At 42.3% G+C, this 21,337-nt stretch overlaps 1 protein-coding gene across 1 annotated transcript in view; it reads left to right on the top strand.

Moving 5' to 3' along the window:
- Window positions 1-21,337, top strand: part of SMS (spermine synthase) — a 50,835-nt gene that overhangs the window by 17,987 nt on the left and 11,511 nt on the right. Inside the window, exons 2-7 of the mRNA XM_069463291.1 lie at window positions 3,663-3,783; window positions 7,338-7,431; window positions 7,962-8,026; window positions 12,864-13,039; window positions 13,776-13,930; window positions 15,063-15,152. Of these exons, the coding sequence (XP_069319392.1) occupies window positions 3,663-3,783; window positions 7,338-7,431; window positions 7,962-8,026; window positions 12,864-13,039; window positions 13,776-13,930; window positions 15,063-15,152 (701 nt within the window). The remainder of the gene's footprint in view (window positions 1-3,662; window positions 3,784-7,337; window positions 7,432-7,961; window positions 8,027-12,863; window positions 13,040-13,775; window positions 13,931-15,062; window positions 15,153-21,337) is intronic.

Below are 21,337 nucleotides of genomic sequence, written 5' to 3'. Positions count from 1 at the left end.
GGAATTTTTAAAAACTCCCCAGGTGGTTATAATGCATAGCTAGGATTGAAAACAACTGGTCTGGATGTTCTAGAAACTCTGCAGAGATATGGTAATAAAGATCATGAATTCAGCCAAATGAAATAATTTTTCATTTACCTGTAAAAAATTTACCGAGCATCTGAGGTCAAGATGACTAAGTGAACCAACCGCTTCTGTAAGCCTAGCAGAGCTTGTGGCTTTGGCTTGTAGTTTTCACTTTAAAACTCTGATTTGGAAAAGAGATATGACCAGGTAGTTTTCAGCTCCAGTTCCCCTTTCTGGAGTCTTCCCCAAGGGCTAGGAGCAGACTGGGTAATGGGGGGGGGGCATGCAGGGAGGATCAGGAGGAAGGTGAATATGAAGTGAGGTGACAATGGGCAGAACAGCATTGTCCCCATAATGCCCTACAGATACCTTTCGTGGTAGGGCTGGCATACTCAGATGCCCACAGGAACCAGGTGGCCCGCACAAACAAACTGGGCATGTAGAAGAATGAGCTACCAGAAATAATTCAGACTTGGCCTGTTTATTACTGCACCGGTTGGGGGGTAAGCCCATAGTGTGGAAACAAGTAACACTTCAAATTGAGTTTCTTTTGTAAGGTTTTTTGTTTAGTTTGAAACCTGGCCGGAGGGCTTTCTTTATCCCACATGGTGCCTTTCCACTAATTGTGCCAGTTAGGAAAAGGGGATGGCCGCCATGCTGGGCTTGGCCAGCAGTCAAGGCGTTTGGGTAGAACAGACAAAGACACCCCCTTCCCCTGGCCCAAGGGATGGAGCTCACCCCAGCTCAGCCTCCAGGCCTGAGTCCTTGTTCAGTGCGCAGCCTGGTCAATCACACACAGGGTGGCCCTGCCTGGATTGTTCCTTCACCAGCATGGGGGATTTGTGTTCTGTTTCGTAATGTGCCAACAGAACCCAGTCTTGAGGCAATTTACCCAGAGTGATGACTTGTTTTATACACTTTCAAAACAGAAAACATCTGTTCTAGCCAAGGAGGGATTGCATAATTTCAGAGTGGCTTTCATATTCAGGGTAAGTTCTGCCGGGCTGGGCACACTCAGTCACCTCCACAGTGGGCTGACCCACCATGCTTCGGTGACAAACACAAAGTGAACAAGGTTAGTTCATTTGATCACATTTGAAATCAGAATTTTTCTTTTTCAAAGGGAGGTGGAATTCAGTCTTAAACACCGCAGTTCTGGGGATATAATTCAGGCCTTCCCTTTTAATTTCCTGAAACCAATTTCAGAATAGCAAAGCAAGCAAGATTATTTTCTGCCAAATGAGCTTCCCAAAGGCACAGTTTTGCTGGGAATGACTGAGAACTTAATGATTCACTGGGCTGCCGCTGGTGTTCATAGATGCTTGTGTTGCCACAGGGGTGTGATGTGGATTGCGGTAGTGTTTCCCTGGTGCGGGGCTTTCTCCTGGAAGCTTGTTCATTTTGGCCATCCATAGGGCTCCACCACCCTGACATTATCTGGCCCTACCCAGGTCCCCTTCTCTCTCAGTGAGTTTCAGCTGCATCCTTACTTTGGCTTGCTGGGTGCTGTGTTACATTTGGGGCTGAACACCTGTTGGTGACTTTTTTGGGGGGGATTCCTCTAATTCTCAGGGCTGTTTGAGGTCTCTTTGCTTTCTCTCATTTTCCTCTCACACAATTGCTAGTACCAGACAAGTCTCTGGGCTGTGGCCCATTTTATTTCCACCCACTCCGGTTTGGGGGTTTGGAGGTACATTCTGCCATCTAGTTTTGTTCTACATGTTATCTGAGTTTTGGTTGAGCTGTCCTAATGGCTCTGTTTGGCGATTCCAAAGATTAAATTATGGTTTCGCTGCCATTTTTACTATTCCATTTGCTGTCGTTTGTTAAACAAAGTTGAAAATGTCAATTTTTGGTGGGTGCATTAGCTTGCTAGGGCTGCCGTAACAAAGTACTACAAATTGGATGGCTTAAAATGGTAGAAATTTGTTCCCTCACAGTTCTGGAGGCCCAGAAGTTCAAGATCAAGGTGTGGCAGGGTCATGCTTCCCCTGAAGGCTCTAGGGGAAAATCAGTCTTGCCTCTTCTGGCTCCTGGCTTTCCTTGGCTTGTAGCCCTTATCACTCCAGCCTCTGCCACTGTCTTCATATCACCTGCCCCTCTTTCTCCCTGTGTCTTCTGTCTCTTGTAAGGGCACTTGTCGTTGGGTTAGGGTCCACCTGGATAATCCAGATGCTCTCATCGTGAGATCCTTAACTTAATTACATCTACAAAGACCCTTTTCCAAATCAAGTCGCACTCCCAGGTTCTGGAGGTTAGGATGTGGACATATCTTTTTGGAGGCCACCATTCTACCAATACAGTGGGAGAGGATGAAACCTTCTGATTTTTAAATAGCAACTAATTCACACTTTTAAAAAGTCTGTGCAGGCCTCAGTAAGAGACATCCGCTATCCAATTTGGCCTCTGACCCCCCTGTTTGTGGCCTTCATTCTTACTGTGTGCTGGAATGGCCTTTGGACACAGTTCCAGAAGTCACTGGAGATAGACTCTATATGGCATAGTGACAAAATCCTTAATTTCCCAGCTGCAGGTTCGGCACTACTTATGAATTGTTCCTGGCAGGAATTCTAATGTAATTGTCTGGGGAAACTGCACTGCAGTCAGCTGTGAATCTTTTTTTTCCTTTTGCCTCTGTTCAGGTCACAGAGATGGTTCTTTGTTTTGACGCTTTCCAGGCTATGTTGTCTTTTTCCTTCACAGGGAGCCAGCCTGCAGCGGGCTGGTGGGACGATACAGAGCAATTCCTCTTGTCACATCGTGGTTTTTCATTTTACCTTTATCGGGGAATGCTTGCTTTGCAGATAGAGCTAGAGAAGAACAATTGCATTTTGTCCTTCTAAGTATTGTGATGTTGGGTGTTCTTGAAGGTTTTGGCTTCAAGTGAACCTGCAGAAGTTAATGTGTTTTCTGTAACCTTGATCTTAGTCCTATCTGGGGACACTGAGCTCTACCATTGGGGGTGGGGCGGGCAGAATGGGAGAAGGGAGGATTGGCCTTGGGACTGTGTGGGTGGGGTGGGGGTAGGGAAACAGACAACGCAGCAGGTTGTCTTGTATGGAATCGTTGTCCAGTTTCTACCATTTAGAACTATGTTACTGAGCATAACTATCTTTTTTCCACTTACAAAGCAACACATCCTTTTTGTAAAACACCTGGAAAAATCAGAAGTTTTCAAGTCTTTATAATACCCATCAACAGTGGATTGTAATCCTCTTTCTAGTACTGTGTATCCTCACTAATTTATCTAACCTGAAGTAGAATCTCATTTATTGTATGTGCATTTATTTGCATTTCTTTGATTTCTGGTTGGGCTGAGTATTTTGTTATTCTGTCTCTAGTTAGGCTGAACATGTCTGCATCCTTGGCACAGCTACTTGTGATCGGTTTTTTGTGTTTTTATGGTGTAACCTGGTGAGCTGTGTAGCCTCTCCTTGCAGGGTGCAGAATGTTTATACCTTATGATAGAGGGGGTAAGCGATGCTGGCAACTTTGTTCAGGTTTTCTTGTAAGGTTCAGTTGTCAGACCCTGCCTCATTGGCTTTCCTTCTGGCCATTCCTTCCTGACCGTCTTGTCTTCTCTCTCTCTCTTCTAGCTGATGGCGAGACCATTCTAAAAGGCCTCCAGTCCATTTTCCAGGAGCAGGGGATGGCGGAGTCGGTGCATACCTGGCAGGACCATGGCTACTTAGCAACCTACACAAACAAAAACGGCAGGTGAGCCAGCCTAGAGTGCTCTTGTTCAGATGGGGGAAGAGCAGAGAGGGGGGCAGAGGGTGAGGGGTGGCATCCAGGTATTTGTTTTCTTCTTTGACACCTTCTAGGAGGGGGCTGGAACTCAGTGCTTCTCACCTAGCTGCACATTAGAATCTCTCTCCTGGGAGAGCTTTCACAAAATACCCACGTCCAGCCATTCCCCCCAGAGATTGAGACCACTGGGCCCAGACATTCTGTATTTCTCCAAAGCCCGAGTGATTCTACTGTGTGGCCAGGACCAAGAACCTTTGGCAGCATAAGCAATGTGAGATGGCAGGCAATGATCCAAAGTTGGTTGTGACACAGATTACTGGGCTCCCACCCCAAGAGTTTCTGATGCAGTAGGTCTGGGGCAGGGCCCTGGGTCACATTTTTAACAAGCTCCCCAGGGGATGCTGATGCTCTGGTCGGCTGACCACACCTTGAGTGGCACTGTTCTAAGTGATGATCAGTCAGTGCAGGCCACAGTAAAATGCAGGATGATAAAGTCAAGTCTACAAGTAGTTTGATAGGAAGCTGAGATGATCCAAGAGAGAGTTCTAGTCTTGGGTTTTTAAAAAAAAAAGACTTCAAAGACTGTATATATAGACTTTTTGTAGTAAATATTTAGTTGAAAGTAAATGTGTTCTGAGAGTAGAAAGAAAGCCTAAACTAAGAAATGACTGATAAAAGAAGATGCCAGTGCATTGAGCTCTTTGTAGTTTCTTAAATCTAGGTTTGTAATTTATCTAGACTGGCTTAGTTTGTCACACTGTTAATTTAAAAATGTTAACTGGATATTTTCAGTGGCTTTCATTCTATTAATGTCCCACTTTCTCTCCCTTTTTGTTTCTCTATTAAAAGAAAAAAATAACCACCTCCCCAATCTTTCAGAGGCCTGTAGGACAGTGCTGTGAGATGAGGGAAATTTCTACTTTTTGAGCCCACCCCACCTTCTATTATTCTCTTTATATGCCTACATGGCCCACCCCTGTGGCATTAATTGGTGTTTTCTATCCTCATGCCTCTCAAAGACATTCCAGTCCCCTCCTCCCCAAGCCCAGACTTGTATTTCTAACTCTGTAGCAAACTTCCCTATATGTGTTTAGCAGATACCTCCAATGCGCCTAAAGTGAATATTTCTTCATTAAGGGTGACCCAAATCAACACCACAACCAAACCCTCCTCTGCCCTTCATCCTTCACCATGCTCTGGCACAATTGATGGAGAGTGTCCTGGAAGCAGAGGTGCTGCAGCTGTCCTAGAGCCCTGTCTCCTGCAGGCTTGCACTCAGCCCTTCCCTGTCCCTGCCACCTCTCACTGTCTTTGCTGTGGTCCGTCCTTTGGCAGAACTCATCACTCTGCCACCTCAGTAGGCGACTTCTCCAGTCCCAGATGAGTAGCTGCATCTCTCACTAGCTCCTAAAGGTCTTTCCAGCCAGGCCCTGCCTACCTCTCTACTGAAGTTCTTGAAGTTTCTATTAATACCATAGACACGGATTCCAGTTGTACAGAGGACTTAGAATTCTTCCTAGAAGGGGGTTTTTGAGTGACAAGAGCTATTAATACTTGGAAATTTCTTCTGAAAGCAAAAAAATAAAATCAACATACTTAGTTAAAAAACTTATTTGTTTATTTTTTTTTTTTGAGACAGAGTCTCACTCTGTTGCCTGGGCTAGAGTGAGTGCCGTGGCGTCAGCCTAGCTCACAGCAACCTCAAACTCCTGGGCTCAAGCGATCCTCCTGCCTCAGCCTCCCGGTAGCTGGGACTATAGGCACGGCTAATTTTTTCTATTTTTAGTTGTCCGGATAATTTCTTTCTATTTTTAATAGAGACAGGGTCTCACTCTTGCTGGTCTCGAATTCCTGAGCTCAAGCAATCCTGCTGCCTCAGCCTCCCGAGTAGCTGGGACTACAGGGATGCGCCACCATGCCCGGCTAATTTTTTCTGTATATTTTTAGCTGTCTGTATAATTTCTTTCTATTTTTTAGTAGAGATGGGGGTCTTTCTCTTGCTCAGGCTGGTCTTGAACTCCTGACTTTGAGTGATCCTCCCACCTCTCTGCCTCCCAGAGTGCTAGGATTACAGGCGTGAGCCACTGTGCCAGGCCTAAAAAACTTATTTTCTACGTTGATTTTCCTCCTCTTTCACTTGGTCAACTGGGACCTATCCTGAGGTACCTCTCCTGAAACCCCACTTGCCCTACCCGCACTTGGGCTTAGCCACTTGGGCTTAGCAGGGGAGATTGCATCTCCACAGCCTGTTTATGGCTTGGCTTCTCCCAGTTAATGGTCCTTTTGTGATGCTGAGTAGCCTGGCCCTGGTCCTCAGCCACCTCTTTTCAGCTTCTCCATTTTCCCCCACCTGGCACTCCTGTTTTTCTTCTCTATTTCTGCTTTTATCCCTAGGAGCTCTTATTCTTGACTTTGGTACTTGACCCCATCTTCCAGCATTCTGTGTTCATACTAGAACCACCCAAGTGGTTAAGGAGTGGCATTTCTTTCTCTCTCTCTCTCTCTTTTTTTTTTTTTTTTTTTGCCCAGAAACAGACTCAGTAGAGACTGAGAATGTGTCCCCAGGGGTGGCATTTCTCTATCCTTTACTCCAGGCCCTCTCTCCTCTTTTGCTGCTGGTGGTGAGGGAGGGGGAAAGAAAGATTATCTACTTCTTCAGGTGTAGATGAATTTGTGGTGTCTGGGCCTGAACTTGATTTTGAGGCCATTTAATGGCCGATGGTAAAAAATAACTAGTTTTATTTATTTTTAAATCCAGGCACACTGCTTGTATTCTCTGAACAGAAACGTCTGTGTATATGCAATAGAAATACATGCATATAATCGAAACAAAAGTTGTATCAAACACATTTTTATTGCATGTGATACACTTAAATATATTTATTTCATAAAAAAGGGCTGATCAGATCCACTAAATTAGGGGTCAGGAGACTTTCTGTAAGGAGCTGCATAAAGTCACTGTTAAATTCCTTTTTTTAAAAACAACTCTGAAAATATAAGCCATTTTTAGCCTGCAGGCTTTACAAAAGCCTGCTGCAGCCTGCATTGGATTTGCAGGCTGTGGGGCTGGAGTTTGCCACTCCCCTACCCCCTACTAAATTAATTTACCCCCTGCTGGCTTACAGGGGGGTGGGGGGAAATGGCTCTGTTTTGAACTCTGAAGGTCAGTTGGGAGAACCCCCGTTTGCCCTTCTCTACCCTCCCTTCCTCTTAAACCTGACAGAATCAACTGGGGAACTTTTAAAAAAAAATCGGATTCACAGAACTGCTACTGAATCAATTTCTGGGCCCAAGAACCAGTTTTGAATAACCTAGCATTTGGTGACATCCTTTAAATCTTCTATAAATGATTGGTAGCCTCTTCCCCTAAGAAGAGGCCCTAATAAGAAAGCAAAAGGATTAACTGTGTAATTTAGAGAAATAAAGGGCAGTGGTCATTTTTTCTTAATGGGGCTGCCATCTTTTTTCTTTTGAGTGCCATGATCTAATTCCTAACCTTAAAATTATTCTTTCCTTTGTAGCTTTGCCAATTTGAGAATTTATCCACATGGATTGGTGTTGCTGGACCTTCAGAGTTACGACAGTGATGCACAGAGCAAGGAAGAAATTGACAGTGTCAGTTTTTCATCGTTATTTGCTCAAGTGTTTAAGAATCATAATGTCCACTTAGCTTAATGACATTAAAATTGTTTTCTCTTAATTGCTGGGTTCCCAGTTAATTTTAAACTTTCCTCCCTCCAGATAAGTGGTTTTAGAAGAGAAGTAGTTGTTCCTCAGTTGTTTTTAGGAGCCTGGCTGTCAGCTTTCCCCTTTAACTGCCTGAGTATGAGTAATGATTTTACTTTCCACTGGAGAGAATATATAAAACCTTTAACCAGGATTTTATAGGGGCAGCACACTTTAGACTTCCCCTCCCCTGTTGTTGTGCTGCTGAGACTAAGGTTAGGTCAGCACCATGAGGGATAGTTGGCGTGGGAGGGTGGAATTGGGCCAGGCCTGGAGGCTGCTGTAGGGATGGAGAGGGACAGGTGTATGTGCCCATACACCTCCGTCAGCTCTGTCCATACGGCCTCAGTCTTCTGGTCTGTAATTTAGCTGTTCCACGCAATTCAATCTATAAGCCCATTCATTCCTTTTAATTATAGCTCTTGAACAAAGTTGAAGAAAGAATGAAAGAATTGAACCAGGACAGTGCTGGGCGGGTGAAGCGGTAAGTCTACTCTTGAATGTCCTCTTAGATTTGTTTAATAGGTAAAATCATCAGAATGTCAGTGTTGTCCCCAGTAGTGTCTACTTAAGATGTGGAAAAGATAAAAATCAACATGTGCTTCTCACAACACAGTGAGCTACTGGGCCCCTTACACCAACACAAGACAAAATGTATGAGCACACACACACACACACACACAGAAATGCTGGATAAAATGAGCCAAAGGCAGAGGGGAGATAGGGAGTGACTTCAAGGAGTTGGAACTGTATAAAGCGGAGACCTAGATAGGGCTGCTGCCTCAGTCAAAGGGGGGCTAGAAAACTCCTGACCCCCAACCCCTTCAGGAAGGACAAAAGGACACTTTTCTGTGCTCAGGGTTCTGGGCCCCAGAGTAGAATTAAGCAATTTTAGGACACTTCTGACAGGGTGGGGTGAAAAAATTTGCTTTAAGGCTTTCAAGTAAGAAAACTTTCCAAGGTACGAAGAATTCAGAGGCCATCTACCTTGAGCTGCCATAGGTAGATTATTTTCAAATGATTTTTTTTTTTTTTTGAGACAGAGTCTCACTCTGTTGCCCGGGCTAGAGTGCCCTGGCGTCAGCCTAGCTCACAGCAACCTCAAACTCCTGGGCTTAAGCGATCCTCCTGCCTCAGCCTCCCGGTAGCTGGGACTATAGGCACGGCTAATTTTTTCTATTTTTAGTTGTCCGGATAATTTCTTTCTATTTTTAATAGAGACAGGGTCTCACTCTTGCTCAGGCTGGTCTTGAACTCCTGAGCTCAAAGATCTGCCCGCCTCGGCCTCCCAGAGAGCTAGGATTATAGGCGCGAGCCACCGTGCCCGGCCCTATTTTTCAAATGATAATGAAGAAATGAAACTTTCCCTGTCCAGTAGGGTAGCCACTAACTGTATGTGGCTATTTAAAGTTAATTAAAATAAACAATTCAGTTCCTCAGTCACATTAGCCTCATGTCAATAGCTAGTGAGTGGCTAGTGACTGCCACATTGGACAATACAGATATTGAACATTTTCATCATCGAAGAAAGTTCTGTTGGACAGCACTGAAGTGTTTGCCAGCGGTGTCAGCTTTTGAAAGAACTTTGATAGAAGGTAGCAGTTTTAGCATTTGCTTGAGGGAATAGGGTCTGGTATGTCCTGGGAGTCTAACAAGTGCTTGAGATACACAGCACATATTGCAGAGCAGTTTACTCTTGCCTTGCCTTGGTGGCTTCTCATTAGGCCCTAAGGCATAGGAGGCCTGTCCCTTGTTCGTAAAGTTAACGTCATAGATGCAGAGACAGACACAGAGGGACTTTATCAGGATGGAGCAACCAGAATATAGTTTTCTCTAGTCCATGGCACTTTTGAGAAGAGGGAATCCTTACTGGCAAGAGCTAGGATGTTTAAGTACTTAATGACTCACCATGCTAAATTTGATCAGCCCATAGGAAAGCCCTGGGGCAGATGTAAGATAACAAGGTAATTACTTAACCTCCTGTAGGAAGAAAGGAAAGCAGGAAGCTTAAAGTGAAAAGAACATGAGGCACTGCAGAACTTGCCCTCTCTTTTGAGATCTACCAGAGCACCTAGACTCTTACTCCTCTCAAGCTCAGTTTAGGGTCCTCAGCCATGTCTCTCCCCTTTCCCATCCTTTAAAACATACCCACACTCACACCGCTTTCTGGGTATTTCATCTTTTCCAGTTTGCGGAGTTTTCATTATCTGCAGCCAGAACAGGTTCCCGCTGTTTCTCACCGTGTCAGAAAATGTCTTATGTGGTAATGAATTGGCCCTCAGCAAAACGTGGTCTGTTTTTTTTTTTTTTTTTTAAATCGGGGTTAATTGTAGAAGTGAGGAAATAAAATGCACTTATGGGCTTTACATTCATGAGAAGTCTGACTCTTTTGTTTTTTTTTTTTTGGTGTAGGAGTTTTCTAAGTCAGAATGGAGTTAAGCTTTAGATTTTTATTTCAAAATACAGACCTTATTTTTGCTTATCACGGTTTTTACATCTTTTCATAAAATAAGAGTGTAAAGAATGAAAAGTTCGGAATACCTTGTAGGCCTTTTGTTTTTGGCCTCAAAAGGACAAGGACTGCACTATTTTTTTCAATCTGGCGAATGACATTGTCAGATTAAATCATTAACAAATAACTCACTAACGTTGTCTGAAATTCTTATTCCCCTTTGGTTGATGAATTAAATCTGACTTTTTGACTAAGAAGCCATGGAATTGACTTGAATTTATTTTTGTATTCTACTGTCAAATGAAATGGAATAAGAAAACAATGTCAGATAAGTTTTATTAAAAAAAAATTCTTGGGCCGGGCGCAGTGGCTCATGCCCGTAATCCTAGCACTCTGGGAGGCCGAGGTGGGAGGATCCCTTGAGGTCAGGAGTTCGAGACCAGCCTGAGCAAGATCGAGACCCCGTCTCTACTAAAAATAGAAAGAAATGATCTGGACAGCTAAAATTATATATATAGAAAAAAAATTAGCCGGGCATGGTGTGGCGCATGCCTGGAGTCCCAGCTACTCGGCAGGCTGAGGCAGAAGGATTGCTTAAGCCCAGGAGTTTGAGGTTGCTGTGAGCTTGACACCACGGCACTCTAGCCAGGGCAAAAGAGTGAGACTCTGTCTCAAAAAAAAAACCAAAAAAAAATTGTTGGAATTTGCATGGATTACCTGAGGCCCAGGACATATTCCACCTGACTTTCTACAATCCAGTTTCAGTTTTCAGCAGTGAAGGTTGAAAACAAGTTCTTCTGGGCTCCACGGTGTCCCCTGGTAGCCCATTGTAAGGAGATGAACTTTATGCTAGGTTCAAGCACTTCATCAAGGTAATGGCTTCCACATCCTGTTAAGATCCTTGTTTCTTTGCCAGTCTTAAAAAACTGTGGTGTTGCAAGAGCTCTTCACTTTGACCAAGGCACTAATGACACAATCGAGAATAGGCATCTGTTTATTTTCAGTGAGTTTGTCATAATGCAGTAATTGCCTATAGCTGACTGGCTGTCAACCGGGGGTGGGTTTCCTCCCCTGAAAGTGGGTGACTTTGTATTTGTAACTTCATTCAGTGCTGTGGGTGGCTCACTCTCTCACCTCTACTCCCCACCATCAGGGGTAGAAGAGGCTTCCTCCTAGTGCTATTTGCCTGTTCTCTGGGGGTTGTCCTGACTGGTGCTTCACATTTTATAATTTACAAGAAAAACCTGTGCTCTGCCCAACATTCTGAAAGCTGAATCTGTTCACTTAAAAGGCTAAGAAGTGGTTAAGTCAGGAGTCGTTAGGATTAAATGAGAGTTTATGGGAATTTGCTTCCTCAGTCTTAGTGCTCTTTGCAGATGTTAGTATTTCCTTATACAAAGCCTTGTTAACTTAGAACAGGTTCAGACAGTAGTCTTGGAAGCAGGTGAGCCGGGAGTGGAAAGAGACTCACAAGAGTAAGTCAGAGGTAATGTATCCCAGCTGTACGTCCTGCCGTTTTACTGTTGAACACTGTTGTGTTTGAGAACACAGGACTCGCACGAGGTTGTGTTATGTGTGCAGTGAGTTCTCATTTTCTTTGTGTTCAGGTTAGATTTGCCAAGCCCCTTTTCTAGGTCTCTCTTCCCTTGTCATTTGGTGTCCCCTGCTGGTAGTTTTTAGTACATTCACTCTATCAAAAATAGCATTTACAAGAGAATGAAATCAGAAAATCATAATTTTGCAGCCACGCTAGTAATAATTGGTTCAGGTAATAATCTTTTAGATGCTAAAACCGCTAGTAAAGGTTTGTTTTGGGATTAGGGCCTTTACCCAGTTTCAAGGGACCACCCCACGGCCTGCTTAGTAATTTTAAAAGGGAGGGATCCAGTGAATACCACTTTAATCAAGTGGCCATACACTTAGCATCACCAATAATAGGACGAATACACATCCTGTGTTCCTGATGTGATGCCTGTGTAATATATGTCAACCTGACTCTAATCATGAAGAGATCAGGTAAACCCACAGGAGGGGGGTGTTTTTTTTTTTGTTTTTGTTTTTATTTTTTAGCAGAACATCTGGTCTGCACTTTTCAGAGATAGAAATGTCATGAAACATACCAGGAAAAAAAAGAATGTTCTGGGGCCCAGCGCAGTGGCTTACACCTGTAATCCTGCACTCTGGGAGGCTGAGGCGGGAGGATGGCTTGAGCTCAGGAGTTCAAGACCAGCCCGAGCAAGAGCGAGACCCCATCTCTACTAAAAATGGAAAAATTAGCCGGGCATGGTGGCTCGTGCCTATAGTCCTAGCTACTCGGGAGGCTGAGGCAGGAGGATCGCTTGAGCCCAGGAGTTTGAGGTTGTAGCGAGCTCTGATGACGCCACTGCACTCTACCCAGGGTGACACAGAGAAACTCTATCTCCAAAAAAAAAAAAAAAAAAAAAAGTTTCTAGGTTATGTGAGGCTAAAAAAAACTAGCAAAATGCACACTGTATTCAAGAGCAGAGCAGCTATAAAGGACTTGTGTGAATGTGCTAAGGGCAATAGGAGGTCTTAAGGGACATAACCTCCTTGAGTATTTGGTCAAGTATGAAGTCTGCAGTGGCCACTTTTCTCCTTCAGCTTTTCATTAGGAAAAATCTGAAACATGCCAGAAAGGTTTTGAAAAAAGTAAACTCCTGTGTATAATAGTTGTTGACATTTTGTGGTGGCCGTGATTGTACAAAACAAAGTCCAAGCTTTGGATTCATTTTGTGCTCTTCAGGAGTCTGCCTGCAGCCATAGGGCTTTCTTTTGTACCGTCTTCATTCCAGGTCCTATTGTAAGGGAGTATTCTAGTAAGGCACGATCCTGTTCCCTCTTTTTCCAGATTACCACCCATAGTTCGAGGAGGAGCCATCGACAGATACTGGCCCACCGCTGATGGCCGCCTGGTTGAATATGACATAGATGAAGTGATGTATGATGAAGATTCACCTTATCAGAACATTAAAATTCTACACTCGAAGCAATTTGGAAATATTCTCATCCTTAGTGGGGATGTTAGTAAGTACTCCATCCCTGCCCCGGTCGCATAACAAAGTGGTGATATGTTGGATGTTTTCCAGACAGTGCTGTTGTGGGTTTGTCCAAGTTTGTCTTTGATTCTGCTGTTCTTTGAGATGTACATTTACATCATATTAACCTGTAGATTGTCTGGGCTTTCACGTAAACTTATCTTGACATTGCTTCCTTAATGTTGAGTATTTGGATTGTATTTCAAAAGAAAATGCAATTGCTAATTAAAAATGTTATGGAAAAATTCAAACCTGAGTAGACAAACTGGTGTGATGAACCCACATGTACTCACCATCGAGCATCAACAGTTATCAATTCCTGCCCAGTCCCTCTCATTTTGAGGCAACTCTCAGACATCATATTTCATCTGTTAAGATGTAATTTCTTTTACTTTTTTATCTTTATTTCCTTACCAAGTTTTAACAAGTATCAAAGATACAATTTCTTTTAATTATTCAGCATGTCAGCACATTTCTTAAGACTAGATTTTCTTCCCATCAACTAATGTCCATTTGTATTAGGTGTCTGATGATCAGGGTTGATGAAAAGTCCTCAATCCAAAAAAAAAAAAAAGAAAATCTTGCATATTGTTGATAGTTTTAGAGATTGAAAATGAAGATTTTACATTTTGGCCTAAATTCTAGCACTTTCTAGTGTGGTGAGGCCAGGCAGTTTGTGTGTTCGGGTGGAGTCACCAGTTTGGATCTTTGTTTCTCTTTTCTAGATTTGGCAGAGAGTGACTTGGCGTATACCCGGGCCATCATGGGCAGTGGCAAAGAAGATTACACTGGCAAAGACGTACTGATTCTGGGAGGTGGAGATGGGGGCATATTATGTGAAATAGTCAAACTGAAACCAAAGATGGTCACTATGGTGGAGATATCCTTTGCTGTATGAGAGAACAAATGAGTTCAGTGGGCTGCTTTTTTTCTTCCTTCCTTTAGTGTCTTGAGACTCAAGTTACCACAGACTCTAGGCAAATTTGTTATATAGACTACCTTGAACAGACATTTCTATTTAGTGCCGGTAGATTTTTATGTGGCCACCAACAAGAGGCAAGGATAATCTAGTTGAGAATTAAAGAGCAAGCGACTTTGATACCATGTCTGCTACTCGGCAGTTTCCTTAATGGCTTTCCGAAGCCATCTCATGAGAAGAAAAGAAAATTCAGTTCTTTTTGAGTGTCTTTAGTGTGAAAATAAAATCACTGTCTTATTTTTTAACTTGTGACACCCAAATTAGTCTTGCTCTGTTGCCCTGGGCTAGAGTGCCGTGGCGTCAACCTAACTCACAGCAACCTCAAACTCCTGGGCTTAAGCGATCCTACTGCCTCAGCCTCCCGAGTAGCTGGGACTACAGGCATGTGCCACCATGCCCAGCTAATTTTTTCTATATATATTTTTAGTTGTCCAGGTAATTTCTTTCTATTTTTAGTAGAGACAGAGTCTCACTCTTGCTCAGGCTGGTCTCAAACTCCTGACCTCGAGCGATCCTCCCTCCTCGGCCTCCCAGAGTGCTAGGATTACAGGCGTGAGCCTCAGTGCCTGGCCTATAAAACGTTTATGTTTGACTTAACCTTTTTATTTATTTATTTTTAAATTTTAAATTGGTAGGATTGTTTTCTTGGCCTTCTATGCTTCTTTTTTTTTTTTTTTTTGAGACGGAGTCCCACTCTGTCATCCTGGCTAGAGTGCAGTGGTGTCATCATGACTCACAGCAACCTCAAACTCCTGGGCTTAAGTGATCTTCCTGCCTCAGCCTCCCGAGTAGCTGGGATTACAGGTGCATGCCACCACGCCCAGCTAATATTTTGTATTTTTAGTAGAGACAGGTCTCGCTCTTGCTCAGACTAGTCTTAAACTCCTAAGCTCAAGCAATCCTCCCGCCTTGGCCTCCCAGAGTGCTAGAATTACAGGCGTGAGCCACTGCGCCCAGCCTTAACCTTTTGTTTGAAGTATTACTATTTCAGAATTCTCTGATACACCTAAATTCTCCTTAACCTATTTCGGACATTGACCAAATGGTGATTGATGGATGTAAGAAATATATGCGAAAAACGTGCGGTGATGTCTTAGACAATCTTAAAGGAGACTGCTATCAGGTAATTATGCTTTCTGGATAATGTATTTTTAAGTGCGCTGATGATATAATTTAAGTTTTGATCAGAATTGTGCCTTCTTAAAACAGCTTTTATTATAATCGGTTAAGAAGATAAACAGGTTGTCTTTTTATATGAATCATATGTATATTTTGTATTTAGGGTGGATGTGTACAGATGATAAGAAACCACCAACTCTATATATATAGAACTTAAGAAAATCAATAAGAAAAAAATCAAACAACCCCATCAGTAAATGGGCAAAGGACATGAACAGAAACTTTTCAAAAGACAGAATAATGGCCAGTAAACATATATATAAAAAAGTGCTCAACATCTCTAATCATTAGGGAAATGCTGATCAAAACCACAATGAGCTATCACCTAACTCCAGTGAGAATGGCCTTTATCAAAAAGTCTCAAAAGAACAAATGCTGGCACAGATGTGGAGAGATTGGAACACTCACTGTTACACTGCTGGTGGGACTGCAAATTAGTACAACCCCTGTGGAAAGTAATTTGGAGATACGTCAAAGAGCTAAAAATGGAAATAATATTTGATCCAGCAGTCCCACTCTAGGCATCTACCCAAAGGGAAAAAAAAGACATTCTATAATAAAGAATGTTTATAGCAGCACAATTCACAATTGCAAAGATGAGAAAACAACCCAAGTGCCCATCAGTACATGAGTGGATTAATAAAATGTGGTATATGTATACCGTGGAAAAAGTAGACATTAATCAAGAATAGAGCAACAGAAAGTCTGGAGGACTTGGAGGGAGATGGATGAGGAGATGAATAATCACAGCAGATGATAAGAATTAGAAACTTCTTGGTGCTGTCTGCTTGCTTTATCCTTCACTGACTTCAGTGTCATATGTTAAATAATAAACTCGGTACTCTTGGGGGGGAAAAAAAAAAAAAGGAAACCACCAACTCTAGATTATCCGAATTGAGAGATGTGAGTTCTTATATAAAAGATGTCATAAACCTTTTTATTTATTTTTTCAATTTTTTTTTTTTGACAGAATCTCACTCTTTTGCCCTGGCTAGAGTGCTGTGGCGTCAGCCTAGCTCACAGCAACCTCAAACTCCTGGACTTAAGCAATCCTTCTGCCTCAGCCTCCCGAGTCACTGGGACTACAGGCATGCGCCACCATGCCCGGCTAATTTTTTCTATATATTTTTAGTTGTCCAGATAATTTCTTTCTATTTTTTATTAGAGACGGGGGTCTCACTCTAGCTCAAGCTGGTCTCGAACTCCTGACCTCGAGCGATCCTCTTGCCTCGGCCTCCCAGAGTGCTAGGATTACAGGCGTGAGCCACCGCGCCTGGCCATATACCTTTTTATGACCTGGTAACCACCAAGTCACCGTTTGTCTCTCTCTCTCTCTCCTGAATAATCTCTTTGAGCCTGGGTCTTTCAGAGGGAATTAAGGTACGTGTGTATGAATAAAATATTTGAGGTAGGAACAATTGCTTCTTGCTAATAAGCAATTGGTTTCTGTCCTAAATCCTACTGTAGGTGAAGGGTGACCCGTCATTACAGTTTGTAGGATACATTTTGTGTTGTATTTTGAGAATGTGAGAATGTGTATGTCCAGTGTCCATACCTACAGTGCTTGTTAGAGCAACACATGGAAGCAAATACATATTTTAATGGAATCTTAAATGTGTATCTCCAGATTTATAAATAATTTAGATGAATGATTTAGTTAATATGTAAATTAACCCCCAAATCTTCTCTAATGTGTGTACATTGAAATTTGATTGCATGGTACATGCGTGTTGTGTTTTTTTTTTTTTGAGAGAGGAATTCACATTACAATCCAGTTTGTCATTGTTTTGTGGGCAGAAGGGAAAGAAAGATGTGTATTATACTGTTTGAAAGCTTAAAGAGGAAGGGAGGAATTAGGTTCTTCTGAGCTATGACAGAATTGTTTCACAATGAGCTCAAAGTTACCATTGTTTGCAAATAATGAGCCAGACCTTCTGGCTGCAGAGTTTAATCCTCACACCTGTACCAAGTGGGTATTATTTCTAGTATATGGATGAAGAAGATGAAGCTTAGAGAGTTTAAAGGGGATTTATTCAAGGTTATAGGATCACTTTAGAGGAGCGATTCAGACTCCCGACTCCCTGGCTTTTTATATGGCTTTCTTTTATGGATTAAGAAAAGACAGAACCGAAAACCCAAACCAACAGTGTATACTACAGTTGTTGACTGTTGTAATGAAAGGCCAGATATAAGTGGTAGGAAGATTTACTAATGGCCTCTGAAAGCAACCTCTTGACCTGAAGGCAGGGCACCAAGGGCAGACAGTGACCAAGACAGTTGAACCCTTGAGACAAGGGGAGAGTAGTGTTTTTGTTTAAGGAGGCACTTGTGGAAGTTAGTGCCTGAATGCATTCTCTTTTCTTCTCCACCTTCTCTCTAGAACAGCACAACCACCAGGGAGAGCCTGGAAAATTCTTCTGGGGCTGAGAGCTCTTGAGGGACGGGGAGGGGTCTTGGGTTCCATGGTATGTAGGATTGGGTGAGAAGAGAGACCAGCAGGGCCACCTTCCCTTAGGGACAGGCAAGCCCTTTGGCCATTAGAATGCTATTATACCATTAACAATAATGGCCTCTATGTGGTGCTTATTTTTCCATTCTTGTGATACTTCACTTAGTAGAATGGGCTCCAACTCTATACAGGAGAACATAAGAGATTCTATATCATTGTTATTTCTTATAGCTGAGTGATACTCCATGGTATATATATACCACATCAATATACATAACCTAAACTTTTGTACCCCCATAATATACTGAAATAAAAAAAAATAATGGCCTCCAGGCTCATCCTTGTTTCCAGGAATGACAAGATTTCCTTCTTTTTTGTGGCTGAATATGAATAGTGTTCTGATATGTCTATGTACCACGTTTTCTTTATCCATTTATCTGTTGATGGGCACTTAGGTTGATTCCGTATCTTGGCTATTGTTAATACTGCTGGAATAAACATGGGAGTGCAGGTATCCCTTTGATACACTGATTTCCTTTCCTTTGGATAAATAACCCAGTAGTGAAATTGCAGGATCCTATGGTAGTTCCATTTTTAATTGTTTGGGGAATCTCCGTACTGTTTTCCATAATGGCTGTACTAATTTACATTCCCACCAACAGTGTATTAAGAGTTTCCGTTTTTTCCACATCCTTACCAGCAGTTATTAATATTTTGTCTTTTTTGATAATAGCCATTTTAACTGGGGTGAGATACCTCATTGTGGTTATGCATTTCCCTGATGATTAGTAATCGTGAACATTTTTTTGTTGGCTATTTGTTTGTATGTTGTCTTTTGAGAAATGTCTATTTGGTTTCTTTGCCCAATTTTTTAAAAATGTCTCCTAAGTTTACCTAGTTCAACATGAGAGGGGGGAAAAAAATAAGATAAAAAAAAGTCTCCTACTTTAATTTTTTAAAATTAATTACTTTTAGACATAGGGTCTCGCTATATTGCCCAGTCTGGCCTGGAACTCCTGGCCTGAAGCAATCCTCCCACCTTAGCATCTTGAATTACTGGGACTACCAGTGTGCACCACTACACCTGGATCCTTTGCCCGCTTTTTAATGGGATTATCATTATTATTATTATTTTTTTTTTTTTTTGCTGTTGAGTTCTTTACATATATTCTGCATGCTAGTCCCTTGGCTGATGAATAGTTTGCAAATACAAATATAGTTGTCCCTTGGTATACTTGGGGGATTGCTTCCAGAACCTCCAAGTATAACCAAAATCCATGCATACTCAAGTCCTACAGTGGGCCCTCCATATAGGAAAATTTCACATCCTCCGAATACTATATTTTCGATCTGCATTTGGTTGAAAATAATCTGTGTATGAGCGGACCTGCACAGTTCAAACCCTTGTTGTTCAAGAGTCAGCTGTATTTTCTCCCATTCTACAAGTTGTCTCTTCGCTCTGTTTCCTTTGCTGTGCAGACGGTTTTTAGTTTGATGTAGTCCCTTTTTTTTTTTTTTTTTTTTTTTTTTGAGACAGAATCTCACTCTGTTGCCCAGGCTAGAGTGAGTGCCGTGGCGTCAGCCTAGCTCACAGCAACCTCAAACTCCTGAGCTCACACAATCCTTCTGCCTCAGCCTCCCGAGTAGCTAGGACTACAGGCATGTGCCACCGTGCCCGGCTAATTTTTTCTATATATATTTTTAGCTGTCCAGATCATTTCTTTCTATTTTTAGTAGAGATGGGGTCTCGCTCTTGCTCAGGCTGATCTCGAACTCCTGACCTTGAGCGATCCTCCCGCCTCGGCCTCCCAGAGTGCTAGGATTATAGATGTGAGCCACTGCGCCCGGCCGTCCCATTTGTTTTTGTTGCCTATGCTTTTGAAGTCTTAGCCATAGAATCTTTTCCTAGACTAATACCCTGAAGCATTTGCCCTGTGTTTTCTTCAGTAGTTTTATAGTTTTGAGTCTTATGTTTAAGTCTTTAATCCATTTTGAGTTGATTTTTGTATATGGTAAGAGAGAGGGGTTTAGTTTCTTCTGCGTATGGATATCCAGTTGTCCCAGCACCATTTATTGAAGAGCGGGCTCCTGGTTGTCTACCCCTAGACCCAGAATGACCTCCTTCAGAAATGTTGTCATGCACTTGGATGACCTCAAAGGCAACTTTGCTGAGTGAGCTGTAGTGTAGCAAACTGTGTGCATATCTTGAGAACTTCTGGCTCATAGGCAATGTGATACTGATTGTCTTGGCAACCCACTTCAGCAAGGAATTTACCCCATAGACCCAGGCTTCCTGACAGAAACTGACAACTGCTATAGCTAATGCTCTGGCCCACAAGTACCACTGAGTTCCCTGTCCACCATGTTGGTGTCTACTGGAGGGCCCTGTGTCCCCAGAGTCCATCTCCTTAAGATGGGGTGGTGGCAGAGTACCCTGCCTGTAGACTCAGCTCCTGTATGATAAAAATAAATTATGTTCCATAAGAAAAAATTTAAAAAAAGCTACCTTTAAAAAATACCAAGTCTTTGCAGCTGTTATTTGAGAAACATAATTACTCTGTTTAACATTTTTAGAAAATGTTCCAAAACCCTTCATTCCTTTTACAAAAATAGAATACCTTAATACAAAATCAAGGGCAGTATATAAAACTGAAGGTTAATTGTATGTGTGTGCAAAATTTGAGAATGTTTAGCAGTCCTTTTTAATAAAAACACTTTAGGTAAAATAAAATTACAGTAGAGGGGAAACTACCTAAACAGAAACTATTTCTCAGAAACTTAAAGTTACAGTAAATGGCAAAAATCATTTCCACTGCCACTAGGAACAGGATGAGGATGTTTACTACCCTTATTCAGCATTGTTTTTGAGGCAGCTAAGACTGTAAGGTAGGAAAATGAAAACAGTATAAATAACCAAATTATTTGCACATGATATGACTACTAATAAATCTAGGAAACTTGTATAGAAAATTAGTTGAATTCATGAGAATTTGGTAAAGTGATTGGATAAAGACAGACTATAAATTTTTTTCACTATGCTAAATGCTAAACCCTCCGTGGAAATGGAGGGTGGGCAGAAGATCCTATTCAAAGTACTAACACTGAACAAGATTGATACTGTGAGACTGATAGGAATTATTTAAGATCTTGTTGAAAGACATCAAAGTCTGAATAGGCAGAGAGGCATGCAATATTTCTTTTTTTTTTTTTTTTTTTTTTGAGACAGAGTCTCACTCTTGCTCGGGCTACAGTGCCGTGGCGTCAAGCTCACAGCAACCTCAAACTCCTGGGCTTGAGCAATCCTTCTGCCTCAGCCTCCCGAATAGTTGGGACTACAGGCATGTGCCACCATGCCCAGCTAATTTTTTTTCCATAATAATTTTAGCTGTCCAGATCATTTCTTTCTATTTTTAGTAGAGACGGGGTCTCGCTCTTGCTCAGGCTGGTCTCGAACTCCTGACCTCGAGTGATCCTCCCGCCTCGGCCTCCCAGAGTGTTAGGATTATAGGCGTGAGCCACCGCGCCCGGCCCATGCAGTATTTCTTGTATGGAAATAACAGAACAACATCTGTTTCTTCCTAATTATAAGTAATTCCATTCAGAATCCCAAGGCGGGCATGGGGGCTTTAGAATTAGACCAACTAATTTTACAGTTTGTACAAATAAATATCTAAGAGTAG

The sequence above is a fragment of the Eulemur rufifrons genome, chromosome 30, assembly GCF_041146395.1.
Source record: "Eulemur rufifrons isolate Redbay chromosome 30, OSU_ERuf_1, whole genome shotgun sequence".
In the NCBI taxonomy this organism is placed as follows: Eukaryota; Metazoa; Chordata; class Mammalia; order Primates; family Lemuridae; genus Eulemur; species Eulemur rufifrons.
The sequence above is the reverse complement of the archived record's forward strand: the minus strand, read 5'-3'. Positions and strand labels throughout refer to the sequence as shown.